At 44.7% G+C, this 16,406-nt stretch overlaps 1 protein-coding gene across 2 annotated transcripts; it reads left to right on the forward strand.

Annotated features, from left to right (window-relative positions):
* Positions 1–323: 323 nt before the first annotated feature.
* On the forward strand, positions 324–16,238 carry LOC308073747 (mannose-1-phosphate guanylyltransferase catalytic subunit beta-like). Of its 2 annotated transcripts, XM_080412856.1 has the most exons (9): positions 324–398; positions 3,311–3,511; positions 7,982–8,071; positions 9,129–9,208; positions 10,357–10,472; positions 11,760–11,857; positions 14,458–14,526; positions 15,700–15,758; positions 16,027–16,238. In XM_080412856.1, exons 2-9 carry the CDS (start codon positions 3,320–3,322, stop codon positions 16,145–16,147), a joined length of 825 nt encoding a protein of 274 aa, XP_080268982.1. In that variant the 5' UTR covers positions 324–398; positions 3,311–3,319; the 3' UTR covers positions 16,148–16,238. The 2 variants fall into 2 exon arrangements, with proteins under 2 accessions (XP_080268982.1, XP_080268983.1); XM_080412857.1 differs by lacking the exon at positions 7,982–8,071.
* The last annotated feature ends 168 nt before the right edge of the window (positions 16,239–16,406 follow it).

Here is a 16,406-nt window from a genome sequence, read left to right on the forward strand (position 1 = left end):
CTCACAGGCAAATATTGTACTTTTTTACACCACTGCAATTATTTGACAACTTTAGTTACAAGTTACTTTGTAGATTTAGATTATTATAACAAAACCGGTTATATACAGTATACTTTGACAATTTGAAAGTTGTGAGCTTGTAGATCTGCTATTTTCAAAGCATGTTTTTATATATTTGGAAAACTTGTGAAATGGAACCTTCTGCATAATGAATACTTTTACTTTTGGTACTTTACGTATATTTTGATGCCAATGCTTTTGTACTTTTACTCAAGTAAATGTGTAATACCTCTCAATGTGAGACAGAAAAACACAACCGCGACCGGATTCAATAGGTCACTAATTCCGATGTAACACCTACCACAGACACACCACAGAGAGGAGAGGCTGAAGTCCAGGTTTGGGTTTGGATTTATTTCAGTAAATAACAGCTAAATAGTGAAATATTAAACAACAACAACATCAATAACAGCTAAATAGTGAAATATTAAACAACCAGAAGTCAGATCATCACTTATAGTGTACTATTATCCAGGATACATGAATTAAAACTCTGGTTCTGGTCGAGCTATAACTCTTTATGTGTTGTGTAGTGTTACAGTGAAAGCTGTGACCCTACAGTAAAGTGTGTACAGTTGTTTGATCCAATGAGAGCTGATATATTATTATTATATTATGTATTATTTTTCTTTTATATTATATATTATTATAATATATGTTATTATATATATTATATTAATTGGTGTAAAGTAACTAAGTACATTTACTAAAATGCTGTACTTAAGTAACATTTTTAGGTATGTTTAAGTTTGCTGGAGTATTTCCAATTTTCAGTCCTTTTACTTCTACTCCACTACATCTCAGAGGCAAATATTGTACCTTTAACTCCACTGCAATTATTTGAAAAGTTTAGTTACTAGTTAATTTGTAGATTTAGATTATTATTACAAAACATACATTAACCACTTCAGCCCTATATACATTTCAGCCATTTGAAAATAGCATATTGAAAATAGCAGATCTACAAGCTCACAATGTGTCGCATCATTGTGAGCTTGTAGATCATGAGCTTGTAGATCTGCTATTTTCAAAAGATTAGTCTACCTTTTATACATTTGAAAGCTTGTGAAATGGGACATTCTGCATAATGAGTACTTTCTACTTTTAGTACTTAAGTACATTTTGAAACATACTTTTGTACTTTTACTCAAGTAATTTTTTTTTTTACTTGTAACAGAGTATTTCTACATTGCAGTATTGATACTTTTACTTAAGTAACAAATGTGAGTAGCTACTTTTTCCACCACTGATTTATATTATGTGTCCAGGTGTTCATAATGAGAGCTAATAGCTATAGTCTATATTATATATACTAGATGTCAGGGCCGTTTTGCGGCCCTCACATCTAGTTTAACAAATACAGGTCAAGAGACCCAAAACGCCAAAGCCTGGTGTGAGGAGATGCTTCGCGGCCCTCACATTTAGGCCCCAACCTTATATTGTTCCAATTCTTCTCTTTCTACCTGCCTGGCATTTGCGTGGCTCAAAGTCAAGACACTATTGCAGCGCTCTAATTCATCATAGTCTTCGAACATTTCCTTTGTCATCCCTTCTAAATAGTCAATTTCCTCCTCATGGCTCAAAGTTAATTAAAATATTTCATTGTAAACAATATTGTCAGTTGTTCCCTCATCATTACCCTCAATGTAAACTTTGACAGCGCTGGCTCTCTTTCCCCTTGAGAAGGCTGTGTAGAGTTGGCCATGAGCGAACACAGGCTGAGGTAAGTAGATGCCAACTCTGTCGTTCTCTTGGCCTTGACCTTTATTGATGGTAACGGAGAAAGCTAACCTGACAGGGAACTGGCGTCTGCATAATGTGAAGGGAAGCTCTTCACTTCTGTCATGGTGAGGGATCCTTGGGAGGAAGATTCTTTCACCCTTGTTTGTCCCTACTGCAATCTCACATTCAATGACTTTGTCTCCATCATCTGTACCACCACCATTCTGGTGCCATTCCTGAGAGTGCGCTCGGCACCTGCTTGCAGGTTTCTAAGCAGCATGACTGGGGCTCCTAGTTTCAGTTTCAGATTATGGTCAGGGAGTCCAGAGGGTGTCAGTGAATTTAGGAATTCCACAGGCATAGAGTTCTTGTGGTTGTCCTCCTTAATTGAGTCAGCTGAGAAGTACACTCTGTCTTCTCCAGGGAACTCAGCCATGCACCTGTTGTTGATTTCCCGGATATCGTTGTTTAGCGGAGTGTATACAGTGCCTTTGAGAAGATTGTGTCTGTCAATACATTCATTCTGCAGGTCAGGGAAGGTGTATGAAATTAATGTATTCAAGTCTTTAACCAAGTGGTGTGGCGGAATGTGGATTTGAACTTCAGTGTGTCCATGTGCGAGTCTGTCTTCCCCTAATTCAAGGAGGTAATCAGAGAAGTCCTTCTCAGCTGTATCGATCCTCATGTTGATGTTAAATTTATGCTCCTGCATGGCAAGATATAGTGGTGACATCTGGATGCAAGCTCTAACTATTTGGGCCCTACCTCCTCTCTTGATAACAGGGAGAGTCTGCCAACAGGACCTTTTGATGTTTCCCAGGGGAACATGACAGCATGGCATGAATTGCAGACACTATCCATAGTTGGTGTGTGAAACTATTTCTGTGGGTTGGTGTGGAGGTGTCCATGCTCTTCTGAAGTTTCTGTCCTTTTTTGTGGTCCTATTACGCTTTACTCTCTTGCTTTTACAGTGTGTTGCGTTTAGATGTTCTACTGCACGAAGGAAACACTTGCGCTTGGCGTTTCGGGTCCGACGGCCCAGAGATTGGGCCACGAAAAAGTTATCTTTTCCGTGGCATGGCTCTGTAAGAGATATTCATGAACCATGACGGCGACCTGGCCTAATTATAGCTCTGCACACACGTCATGCGAAGTCCGACCTCTTTGCTTTGCGGCCCTAACCTCTAGTCACATCCTCCCAACCTCGGTCATGTGATAAAGAGGTCAGACTTCCTGTGTCTGGTTGCTATGGCAACCTGCCAGATCAGGCTGAGGGTCTGATAGGCGTATCAGAGAATCAATCAAACCGAGAGTCCGATCACTGATGGAGGTGGGGTAAGATGCCTAAAACATAGCCATAGCTCTGATCAACAGTCTGTGACGGGTCTTGGAGGCATATGGAGTGATCCTGTGCTTGCGAATCCCTGCCGAACTTTGGAGCTTTTGACAATTATATAGTAGTAAGATTAATCCTATATACGTTTATATATTATATATTATGTATTCTTTATTATATTGACCCGTACAGGTGTTCACAATGAGAGCGGTGGTGCTGGCAGCAGGGTATGGCACTAGGCTGCAGAGAGACATGGAGAGAGACACCAGCGGTCAGTTCAGCCATCTGTCCGGCAGAGCCAAGCCTCTGCTGCCCGTCGGACACCAAGCTTTAATATCACACTGGGTCCATGCACTGACCTCTGCTGGCTGTGTGGAACACATCTATGTTGTTGTAAGTGTTAACATCCCTTATGGTTATGTTTCCCCTCATTGGATCACTCCAATGTGGGTATCACTCCAATGTGGGTATCACTCCGCAGCAGAGGGATACATTCGAGGTAAGGATTAACTGATTCACTACCGTGCGCGCGTGGGGGTGTGGCCTCCCCTATATAGGCACTCCACACCCACGCGCGCCTGCTTTTTCATTTCTTGGCGGAACATTCAGGTTCAAGGTCGGTAAGTGAGCAGAGAAGGTATGTAACCTCTACTATAGCTCAATTATTTCACATCCAAGTGTTCTCAGTGGCTAGGTTTTGCCTGGAGCTGCTAACTTTGTAGCCCTCCTCACGAGAACTCTTGATTATTGTGCCGTGTGTACCATTTATGCTGGTTACTAAATGTTTGTAGCGCTGTTAGCGCTGGTTAGCAGTCGGCTGCACTAACCAAGCCTCAGCTTGTACCAACTTTGCTAGCTGTTCTGAGGTCTTTTTGTGCTTTCTTTCCTTGTTTTGCAGGAATCCCAATTAAAGGAAATTCTGCTTTATATTCCAAGGTTTGTATTTACAGTCAATATTACACTAAAAGTCAGTTTTACCATAACCTGGTGCTGACTGTTATTCCCCCTTAGCTGACAGGCATCTCCATAACCTGGAAGCCTGGTCAGTTTGTACCTCTGATTCGGGGCCATGGGCTTTCATGGCAGAGCCTGATTCCCTTGGCCTCCGGGAGTACCCAACCATGGACTCCATGATTGCAGCCATGGACCTGCCAGATAAGGACATCATTGGCAAAACCCCCCGTCTTAAGCCTGGTCCTCCCAGGACGTTTGACGATGACCTCAAGACGGTATATGGTTCACTGACAGCGGTGGGACGCCTGTCTAATGCAGTGATGCTCCTCCATGCCTACCTGCAGAGCTTGCTGCCCTAGGTCACAGGGGATGGAGGACCTCTCACTCAAGAGGTGAAACTGGTCTCTGACCTGATGGTCAGATGGTCAGAGACCAGGCTAGGCGCCACCTTTGGCTGGCACAGACCAAGCTGCCTTCCTCTATGCAGAGCACGTTTGCTGACCTCCCCCTGACCCCCGGTGTTACCTTTGGGCCCGGGGTCGATGATATCTTGCGGCAGACGGCCAGGGTCCGGAAGGATCAGGAGACCCTGAAACATTTCATGCCTCCACCTCGGGTCCGTGCCCCTCCTTTCAGGCCAGGCCGACCGGACCGAGGTGGCCCTCCACCGTCCAGGAGGATGGCCGAGTCCTTGCCTATTCGGCAGCCCCAGGCTGCGCCACCTAACCCGGCTCAGAGGCGAGTCGACAGGCGCAGAGAGGAGGACCGTCGTCGGGGACGCAACGAGACTGGAAGGCCCAGACGCGCCACTCCTAGGGGGGGCGGGCCACAGCAGTTAACCTGACGGTGTCACCGGCCTCGGCCGCTTCTCCCAGGCCCAAAGGGCAATCTGGGAGGAGCGGGTGGAGTCGCCATGGGTTCTTTCTACCATGCTCCAGGGGTACAGACTCCAATTCCGAGACCGGCCGCCTCCATTCACGGGTATCCATCCTACGACAGTGGCCGACCCCCTGAAGACGGAAGTGCTACGGAAGGAGATATCCGTACTGCTGGACAAGGACGCCATCAGGATACTACGGCCGCTAGAACGGCTAGGTGGGTTCTACTCGACCTATTTTGTCATTCCCAAAAAGGGCGGGGGGCTTCGCCCTATTCTCGATCTGCGAAGGGAGAATCGCTGGCTAAAGTGGTTAAAGTTCCGTATGCTTTCCCCAGCTTGTGTTCTTCAGGCCATGTCGAAAGGCCTATGGTTCACGACGATCGACTTGAAGGATGTGTATTTCCAAATTCCCATCCATCCATCCTGTTGGAAGTACCTCCGGTTCGCCTTCGAAGGGACGGCTTATGATTTCATGGTCCTTCCCTTCGGGCTTGCGCTGGTGCCACGGACATTTACCAAATGCATGGTGGCAGTCCTCGCGCCCCTGGCAGCCAGAGGTCTGACTATACCAAACTATCTGGACGACTGGCTAATTTACGCTCACTCCGAGGAGGAAGCGAATTTAGCCACACACAAGGTTGTGCTCCACATACAGCAGTTGGGGTTGGTGTTGAACCACGAGAAGAGTCACTTGACTCCATCCCAGGCTGTGACATTCATAGGGATGTCTTTGGATGCACAGACAATGAGGGCGTCTCTACCGCAGGTAAGGGTAGAGACGATCCTCTCATTCCTGAGCCGCTTTCAGCGGGTTCAGAAGGTGACAGTGTGGGAGTGCCAGCGTCTGTTAGGCTTGCTAACAGCGGCCTCACTGCTGGTTCCTCTAGGCCTGCTCCATCTCAGGCCTCTACAACTGTGGTTCAACTCCCACAGATTTCACTCGAAACGACACAGACATCGTCGCCTTGTGGTGACAGCACAGTGCCTGAGGGCGCTGTCGAGGTGGCACTCACGCTCCTTTCTATGTCAAGGAGTGGAGCTGCACAGGGTGTGACGCAGGGAGCTAGTGACGCCTCCCTGGCAGGTTGGGGAGCAGTGCACAATGGCAGGTCAGCGAGTGGCCAGTGGAAGGCCCCGTGGCTGGACAGACATATCAATGTCTTAGAGCTCAGGGCAGTGCACCTGGCTCTTCAGAGTTTCCTCCCGTCCCTAAGGGACAGACGTGTTGGTGAGGACAGACAATGCCTCAGTGGTGGCCTACATCAACCACCAGGGGGGGGTGAGATCTCCCCGTCTGCACAGAGTGGCAGAGAGGTTGCTCTTGTGGGCTCATGCGCATCTAGCTTCTCTACATGCAGCGTTCATTCCTGGGGCTCACAACACAGCAGCGGACATGCTCTCGAGGGCAGGGCCGCAAGAGAGGGACTGGCGTCTGCACCCTCAGGTGGTGCAGCAGCTGTGGATGAGGTTTGGCCGGGCCCAAGTGGACCTCTTTGCCGCCTCAGGGAACTCTCAGTGCCCCCTCTGGTTCTCAGTGACGGGGCCTCCGGGACCCCTGGGACTGGATGCTCTGGCCCACGACTGGCCAGAGGAACCGCTGTATGCATTTCCTCCAATTCCCTTGATCCCTGCAGTGCTGGACAGGACCAAGCAGGCAGGTCACAGGTTGATACTAATTGCCCCGTTTTGGCCGAGGCGCCCATGGTTCAGTCTCCTGTCGTCTCTCCTTGCAGGGACTCCATGGCAGTTGCCCCTGAGGCCCGACCTGCTCTCGCAGGCCGGGGGGACCCTGTGGCACCCCGAACCACGGGGTGCCACAGGGTGGGGCCTGACCGGAGGAGTGTGCTTTGCCCTGTAAGGGCTGTGCAAGCATATGTGAGTCGCACGCAGTCGCTGCGCAGGACAGACCAGCTCTTTGTGTGCTATGCAGAGGGGGTCCTGGGGTCAAGTCTGTCTGAGCAGAGGCTGTCCCATTGGACACAATCCAGTTGGCATATGGTCTGGCTGGTAGGCCTGGGCCAGTTGGTGTGGTGGCTCATTCCACCAGGGGAATGGCCTCATCTAGAGCCCTCCTGCGGGGGGTTCCACTCTCTGAGGTGTGTCCCGCAGCCAGTTGGGCCTCATCTGCCACCTTTGCCAGATTTTATAATATCAACGTGGCGACACCTAATGCAGTGGTGTCGGCAGTTCTGGGCAGCTCCTCCTGACCTCACAGACGAGGCGGCTAGTTCGGGGTAGGTTCTATGCTTTCAGCCTTCTTGTTGGCCTGACTGTTCCTACCTCAACCACCAGGTGAATCGGGTACTTCTATACCCACATTGGAGTGATCCAATGAGGGGAAACATAACGAAGGTTACGAAGGTAACCACGGTTATGTGACCCTATTGGATCACTCCAATCCTGTCGTGGTGCTTGAGGCGCCTCGAAATGTCCTTCAAGCAGACGCGCGTGGGTGTGGTGTGCCTATAGGGGAGGCCACACCCCCCACGCACGCACAGGTGCGCACTGTAGTGAATCAGTTAATCCTTACCTCGAATGTATCCCTTCGCTGCGGAGTGATCCCCACATTGGAGTGATCCAATAGGGTCACATAACCGTGGTTACCTTCATAACCTTCGTTTCTAGGGATGGGACTAGTCCCTTTCGGGACCCTGAATACCTTTTTTGTATTTGGGAAGGCGGTATCCAGGATAGTGCTTTTTTTTTAATATCGCCTTTTCAAAAATAGCAGTTCTATGAGCTCATAGAACAGCACGAGTGCTGTTCTATGAGCTCATAGAACAGCACGAGTGCTGCGCTATCAGCTTGTAGATCTGCACATTATTTAATAGCCAAAGTATAATGGTTAAAGTGGTTACACAGATGCATTCCCGGTTTGAATAGGTTAATATAGTGTGTGTGTGTGTGTGTGTGTGTGTGTGTGTGTGTGTGTGTGTGTGTGTGTGTGTGTGTGTGTGTGTGTGTGTGTGTGTGTGTGTGTGTGTGTGTGTGTGGGTGTGTGTGTGTGTGTCAATGGCAATGTTCCACAGACCAACAGTGTTTACCATGGAGCTTTCACAGAGTGGGCGGCTGGGTTCTCCATGGTCCACGTCCTCAACGACCAGACCACGACTAATGATGTAAGAACCGTTAAAAGGGTTGGTTCTCAAAGTGGGGTCCGATAATGGCCACCAATAATTTGATGCCCGGTGTCCTATTGAGTCTCCTATTGAAGGATGTCCCGGTCATCAAATTATTGGCATAGGTGCCTCCCCCTGGTCAGCCGGGGCGCCTGATGGAGGGGAAAGGAACTGGTTGGAATAACGTGTTCCTTCCACACGCTACGTCCTACCGGGGAAACTCCTCCCTGTCAGGTGATAAGAAGTTACGTCCTACCGGGGAAACTCCCCCCTGTCAGGTGACAAGAAGCTACGTCCTACCAGGGAAACTCCTCCCTGTCAGGTGACAAGAAGCTACGTCCTACCGGGGAAACTCCCCCCTGTCAGGTGATAAGAAGCTACGTCCTACCAGGGAAACTCCCCCCTGTCAGGTGACAAGAAGCTACGTCCTACCGGGGAAACTCCTCCCTGTCAGGTGACAAGAAGCTACGTCCTACCAGGGAAACTCCTCCCTGTCAGGTGACAAGAACCTACGTCCTACCGGGGAAACTCCCCCCTGTCAGGTGATAAGAAGCTACGTCCTACCAGGGAAACTCCCCCCTGTCAGGTGACAAGAAGCTACGTCCTACCGGGGAAACCCCCCACTGTCAGGTGATAAGAAGCGGCCTGCCAGCTCCTCATGCATTGAAGGAGGCATGAGCTCAGTTCTGGGCTCTCCCTAGGCTGGTAGAGGGAGAGTAGCGCCCAGGATTACATAGGCAATTGGCACTGGGTGAAAGAATGGGTTACAAAATTGTGGAATAGAAAATTAAGAAAAAACTGAATTTGTTTTAGGAATGTGACAAAAAATCTCCATGAATTCAAGGCTTCATGGGGTGTGTAAATGATGGAAAATAAGTCATTTTTTTTGGTGAACTACTCCTTTAATTGTGGGTGTGTTTCACTTACAGTGGTTGTTTGTGTGTGACAGCATTGGACAGACAGAACAAAGCTAAATGACACCCACACCCACAAAGAACATTATTACATAACACAGTGTTTACCCATTAAGACAGAAAGACATGTCTTACTCCCTCAGGAGCGTCTTGGAGCCGTGGCCTGTCTGCAGCTGGCTGTGAAGCACTTTGAGATAGAAGATGATGTCATGGTCATTGGAGGGTATGTTTTACTATGATTTATAAACATAACACCCAGCTTTGATGTGTGGTGTGTATGAAATGACCACATTTCATACGTGGGTATCCATAAAGATGATGATATCGTAAATCAGAAGCTTAACCTATTAAGACCGGAAAATAATCTGTCATTTTTTGATTTCTTTGGCTATAAGAAAATAGCAGATATACAAGCTCATAGCGCGGCACCAAGTGCTATGAGCTTGTAGATCTGCTAGTTTTGTTTAAATCATGAACATTTGTGCAAATCTTTGAATATATATATGTTTTTAAAGGAAACATTTGTAACTCAAATCTTTGCTTCTGGGGGATTCTACAAATGTCTTCTAAATCCTAACAGTTTTTTGTGAAAAAAAACGTATGTTGTAGTGATGTGCGGGTCGGGTTTTTTCATGACCCGCCCCGCCCCAACCCGCGACGGAACGCGACCCGCCTCAACCCGCCCCGCGAACCCATATATAAATCTATGGCTCAACCCGCCCCGCGACCCGCGGTGGGAATATATATATATATTATATAGCGCTCTTTTAAGTACCCAAAGTCCCTTTAAATGTCTACAGTAGCACAACATTGTCATGGGCTGAATAAACAAGCATGTTGTTCAAAATAGGTTTTTTTTTGTTTTTTTGCGTGTGAGAGCGGCTGACCCGCTCACCCTCAGCCCGCATAATTTTCTCTGAAATCCTGACTCGACCTACCCGCGCCGCGGGTTGACCCGCGGGTCCCGCGGGTTACGGGTCGACCCGCTCATCACTAGTATGTTGCTACTGTATATCAGCGGTTTTCAAACTTTTTCATGTCAAGGACCCCCAAAATGGTATTTTGCCGCGGACCCCCATCTCAAAATATGTTGTTCCAGGGACCCCCTAGAAGCAAAGAGTTTGAAAATGTTCCCTTAAAAAATATACATCAATTCAAAGATTTTCACGTTTTTTCAAAAATAGCAGATCTACAAGCTCATAGCGCGGCACTCGCTGTCACACTATGAGCTTGTAGATCTGCTATTACATTTTTGAATAGCCAAAGAACAAAATAATGGATAAAGTGGTTACACAGATGCGTTCCCGGTCTCAATGGGTTCAGCTTCTCTCTGATGATGTGATTAAAGGTCTCTTCTGTGTATAAACAAAGGGACACGCTGTTCAGAGAAGACTTCAGTCTGAGGCGGGTGAAGGAGAGGTTCTGTGAGCTGCAGACACAGAGTGAAGACAACTGTCTGCTTCTGTCTTACCAGTGTAAAGATGAAGGTAAAGCTCTCTGTTAGACTTCTGAAGGTTCTATTGAAATTTTTATGGACCACACTCGGATATTCAATATGTCAGGAGGATATTGTCACGTTTCCTCAGAACTTCAACATAGTGGTTGTACTGGTCAGCTCCCAGTGACCAACCGTAGAAGACTGTGGTTGTACTGGTCAGCTCCCAGTGACCAACAGTAGAAGACTGTGCTTGTACTGGTCAGCTCCCAGTGACCAACAGTAGAAGACTGTGCTTGTACTGGTCAGCTCCCAGTGACCAATCGTAGAAACAACCCAAACAATAAGTCGGGAGCCGGTCCCATTTCTAAATGTCCCTCTTTTTTGTTTTGCATTTAAATAAAAAAAAATCACCGACAAAACAATTATTTAAAACATTTTCTAAAATCCAAAATTTTTAGAGAGATTTTCAAAAATATTTGAAAAGAAAAACAAGATGCATTAATTAAATAAAAGAGCTACTATAGGGGGTCCGCCAAATCTTTGTGTGATAGGATTTCGTTTTTTTTACATTAACCACTTGAACCCTAGAATTCCTTTTCTGAGGGGAACATTAGCCGAAAATAGCAGATCTACAAGCTCTCGCGAGGCGTTGAGAGCTTGTAGATCGGCTATTTTTGGCAAAGAGGCTGTAGGTGTAGAGGGAAAAAAGAGCAGACTAAGTAAAAAAAAAACTTTAATCTGAAACACAATTTTATACAATATAGAGTAGGGGGTCCCTGCTTCATCTCTCTCTCAGCTAGGGGGTCCTTGGCCTGAAAACGTTGAAGACCCCTGCATTAATTACAAAAAGCTATTACATAGTGGTAACTTAAGTGGTAAATGTATGTAATCGATTTTTCTAAGTTTGGGTCCGGGGGAGACACCACATTTAACGTTTTTGTCTTGGCTGAAAAGGTTTGGAAGACCAATGGTTTACAGTAGAATCATGTCTGTCTCTCCTCACACAGAGAACCAATGGTTTACAGTAGAATCATGTCTGTCTCTCCTCACACAGAGAACCAATGGTTTACAGTAGAATCATGTCTGTCTCTCCTCACACAGAGAACCAATGGTTTACAGTAGAATTATGTCTGTCTCTCCTCACACAGAGAACCAATGGTTTACAGTAGAATTATGTCTGTCTCTCCTCACACAGAGAACCAATGGTTTACAGTAGAATCATGTCTGTCTCTCCTCACACAGAGAACCAATGGTTTACAGTAGAATCATGTCTGTCTCTCCTCACACAGAGAACCAATGGTTTACAGTAGAATCATGTCTGTCTCTCCTCACACAGAGACTCATAAATATGGGATCCTGGAAGTGGATGAAGACCTGAGGGTGATCTGCATGAAGGAGAAACCTCTTCCTACAGACACCACGTCTAGGAGAGCAGTAAGCCCTCTTCTAACAACACATCTACACCACGCTGTTTTAGAAACATTTTCACTCAGATATTTTTGAAGATATTTAGAACATTTTCGTTGTGTCCTATAATGACATGATGCCCAAAGTAGGGGCGCCAGCCAGGTTCAAAGTCATCTCTGAAAGTGGACTTTCTTGGTTCAGTCAGTCAGTCAGCAGTGGTGGTATTGAGGTATTTTTACTTTACTGTATTTAAAATGTTCAGTACTTTTACTTCTACTCCACTACATCTCAGAGGGAAATATTATACTTCTTCTCCACTACAATTATTAGAAAACTTTAATTACTTGTTACTTTGCAGATAAATTATCATATTATACAACATACATGAACCACTTTAGCCCTATTTTATACATAGGCTATTTGAAAATAGCAGATCTACAAGCTCACAACGCGTTGCATCGCTGTGAGCTTGTAGATCTGCTATTTTCAAACATTTTAGCACTTTTACTTTTGGTACTTTAAGTACATTTTGATACCAATACTTTTGTACTTTTATTCAAGTACATTTTTAATTCCGGACTTTAACTTGTAACAGATATCATTATGGTTAAGGTTAGGGTCCTGATTGTGGTCTGTCATTCCATCCTACCAAAAGAGTTGTAAAGTTTGTAGTTTTATAAAGAGCTGTTGATTTTGTCGACTAAAACGATGAGGAAAAATGTTCGTCGGCTTTTTCACTGAAAACGAAATAAAAACTTTTCGTCAACAAATAAATACTTGACTAAAATGTTAGTGAGGATCTAGTGGAGAAGAGAAGCAAAACACAAGTCATTTTATGTTTGGTTGCACACGTGTGTTGCGCTCTGAAAATAGCGGATCTACAAGCTCACAACTGCGACACGTTGTGAGATCGGCTATTTTCAGCATGCAACCAAGTGTAAAATCAGCCATTACGACGCCATCAAGGCACCGCCAACATACGCTTTAGTCGACTAAATCAACTGTAGATTTAGACGACTAAAATCTTATATTTAGTCGGCTAAAACTAGACAAACTAAAACTAAAACATTTCAGAATGACTAAAATATGACTAAAACTAAATGGAATTTTATTCAAAAGACTATGACTAAAACTAAATCAAAATTTGCTGTCAAAATCAACACTGCTAAAGAGAGGATTTGTGTCCCAGCCTGATGCTGCGTTCATACTAGTGGCAGCAAAGCCACATGAAGCTACAAAGTGACACCTGACGTTGTGCTACAACCTTTTTTCAGCGCTTCAGTGACGCAGTGAGGCCTCAATCAATCGTATATGTTGTTGTTTCACCATTTCTACGCCCTTCATCCCTCATAATTCCTGCTCCATTCTGTAGATGGAAGGACAAAAATACTTCTCACCGTTAAGTAGTTCCCTCACCCTGTGTGTGGCTTAGAGCAACACTTCAACCATGACTTGACAGAAATGTTGCTCATCACGCTTGGCTGTTTTTGTAGCTTTGTTACAGCTATAGCGTGAACACAGCCTGAGATGACGTCATACCGCCTGAGTGGGGTCTCCTGTTGCATCACTTCTCACAGTTTTCTGGCTGATTCAATGTTTTGTTTTGTATCGTTTTAACCCATTAAGACCGGGAACGCAACTGTGTCATTTTCAGATTTCTTTGGCTATTAAAAAAATAGCGTATATACAAGCAGATAAACTGCTTGTATATAAGCTACGAGCTTGTAGATCTGCATTTTTTTTTTTATCATGAAAATTTGTGCAAATCTTTGAATATATGTATTTTTATAAAACTTTTTTTTTTAACTCCAATATTTGCATCTGGGGGGTCCCTGGGCCAAATACATATCATTTGGACATGAAAAAAGTTTGAGAACCACTGATATTAAAGTTCTTTTTTGTTTTACTGTTAGGATGTAGGAAGACATTTGTAGAATCCCCCAGAAGCAAAGATTTGAGTTAAATGAAATCACTTTAAAAAATATATTTTCAAAGATTTGCAAAAATGTTCAAGATTTAAAAAGAAAATAGCAGATCTACAAGCTCATAGCGCGGCACTCGGTGCTGCGCTATGAGCTTGTAGATCTGCTATTTTTGAAGAGCCCAAAGAAATGTAAAAATTACACAGATTCGTTCCCCGATTGAATGGGTGAAAGTCTTACTGTGTTGTTCTCTCTGCTCTGTCCATGGAGTCGTGTTGATGTTGGTTTGTTGAGCTGTCGCCACAGAGGGAGGTTAACAGGAAATGGATTTGAAAAGTGATTGAAAGCACTGAGCGCTCGCAGCCAACAATAAGAGACACTATTGTGACTATAAGCTTGAAAACGTATCTAGTATCGTTTTAAATGAATACATTTACGAGATCAGCATCGCAATATTTAGACTGTGTTCTTGAGAGCTGCTTGTCAGTCAGCTTTTCTAATGGGAATCAATCCTCATGATTTTCATGTCTGGATGAAAACTCTGGGAACGAAGCAAGAAACTGTCCCTGATCATTTCTGTAACATTTTGTCCCTCAGTGTCCCTGATCATTTCTGTGACATTTTGTCCCTCAGTGTCCCTGATCATTTCTGTGACATTTTGTCCCTCAGTGTCCCTGATCATTTCTGTGACATTTTGTCCCTCAGTGTCCCTGTTTCTATGTGTTTTCCAAGAGAAGCCTTCCGCAGTTAGACACCTTTCTAGAAGAAAAGAGGGTAAGTAAGTGTGTGTGTGTGCGTGCGTACGTACGTGCGTGCGTTTGTCATTATGTGGCCTGGTCAATCAGAACTAAAATGTTTTGTCAATTTTTCATTATTTTATTAGTTTTAGTCACTATAATAACCCATAATACTCGGGTCCAGAATGTCTGAATGACATTCATATCATCCACGGCACACAGGTGATTAGCCTGCATTTTTACCAGAGCCCTAACTCTGTGTTCTTACTCAGTGAGCCCCCCCCCCCACCCCCCCCCATCCGCCCTGTTTCATTGTTTATAGATGGTTTTGGCCTGGGGAGGGTGTAGACTATTAGCATGAGCATCCTTCCATTCACATAGAGATCAAATCTCCTCCCCCAGTTGGCTTTCTTCTTTTTCCCCCAATATATTGTTCAGTCATTGTCTATGACTATGTTTTACACCCTAATCTCCGGCACCGATGGCCCGATCGACGGGAAACTGTGCACACACACTCCCTGGATGCCAGAGCAGAACCTCTGCCCCAAATCTCTCACATGGGCCTGTTATAGCGCCACCAGGAGGCTGATCTTTGCTAAACTTTTTTTTTTTTTATATTACTGTAGGATATTACTCCTACAGATTTTGTCCAAACATCATGCAAATCGGTACACAGTATCTCTATAGTCATGTGATCAAATCGGTACACAGTATCTCTATAGTCATGTGATCAAATCGGTACACAGTATCTCTATAGTCATGTGATCAAATCGGTACACAGTATCTCTATAGTCATGTGATCAAATCGGTACACAGTATCTCTATAGTCATGTGATCAAATCGGTACACAGTATCTCTATAGTCATGTGATCAAATCGGTACACAGTATCTCTATAGTCATGTGATCAAATCGGTACACAGTATCTCTATAGTCATGTGATCAAATCGGTACACAGTATCTCTATAGTCATGTGATCAAATCAGTACACAGTATCTCTATAGTCATGTGATCAAATCGGTACACAGTATCACTATAGTCATGTGATCAACACAGATCTGTCCGATTTTTCATATTCCATCCTGATTTGTCAATTTATTATTATGATATTAAATGTCATAACCAGAATATGGATACGTTTAAAAGAAAAGAAAAACATTAAGATATCACGTAATGTGAATATATTTTTCATACTTTGTTTTCCTCTCATAGGAAGCTCCTATAGAACAGAAAGATGCTCCAGGAAACTTTGTATCTTGGCTCATTCCAAGGTAAGATGTTTAGATGATTTGTTCCAGGGACCCCCCAGAAGCAAAGATTTGAGTTACAAATGTTTGCTTTAAAATATATATATTCAAAGATTTGCACACATTTTTCCAGGATTAAAAAAACAATATCAGATATACAAGCTCATTGCGCGGCACTTGGTGCCGCAACATGAGCTTGTAGATCTGCTATTTTTTAATAGCCAAAGAAATGGAAAATGACACAGATGCTTGTCTTATTTGACAAATGAGTCGTGCTGTTGTTTGATTTCAGACAGCCGGTGTACGTTCAGGAGATCTGTGGGCGTTTCGACGTCGGTAACCTGGCGTCCTACGTTGAATGTGACCTGTACTTCAGAGCAAAGCTTCACCATGTCACCTCATACATGGTGTAGAATAGACCTGTAACAAGATGTCACCTCATACATGGTGTAGAATAGACCTGTAACAAGATGTCACCTCATACATGGTGTAGAATAGACCTGTAACAAGATGTCACCTCATACATGGTGTAGAATAGACCTGTAACAAGATGTCACCTCATACATGATGTAGAATAGACCTGTAACAAGATGTCACCTCATACATGATGTAGAGTAGACCTGTAACAAGATGTCACCTCATACATGGTGTAGAATAGATCTGTAACAAGAT

The sequence above is a fragment of the Gymnoscopelus braueri genome (assembly GCF_963280865.1).
Source record: "Gymnoscopelus braueri genome assembly, chromosome: 18".
Taxonomy (NCBI): Eukaryota; Metazoa; Chordata; class Actinopteri; order Myctophiformes; family Myctophidae; genus Gymnoscopelus; species Gymnoscopelus braueri.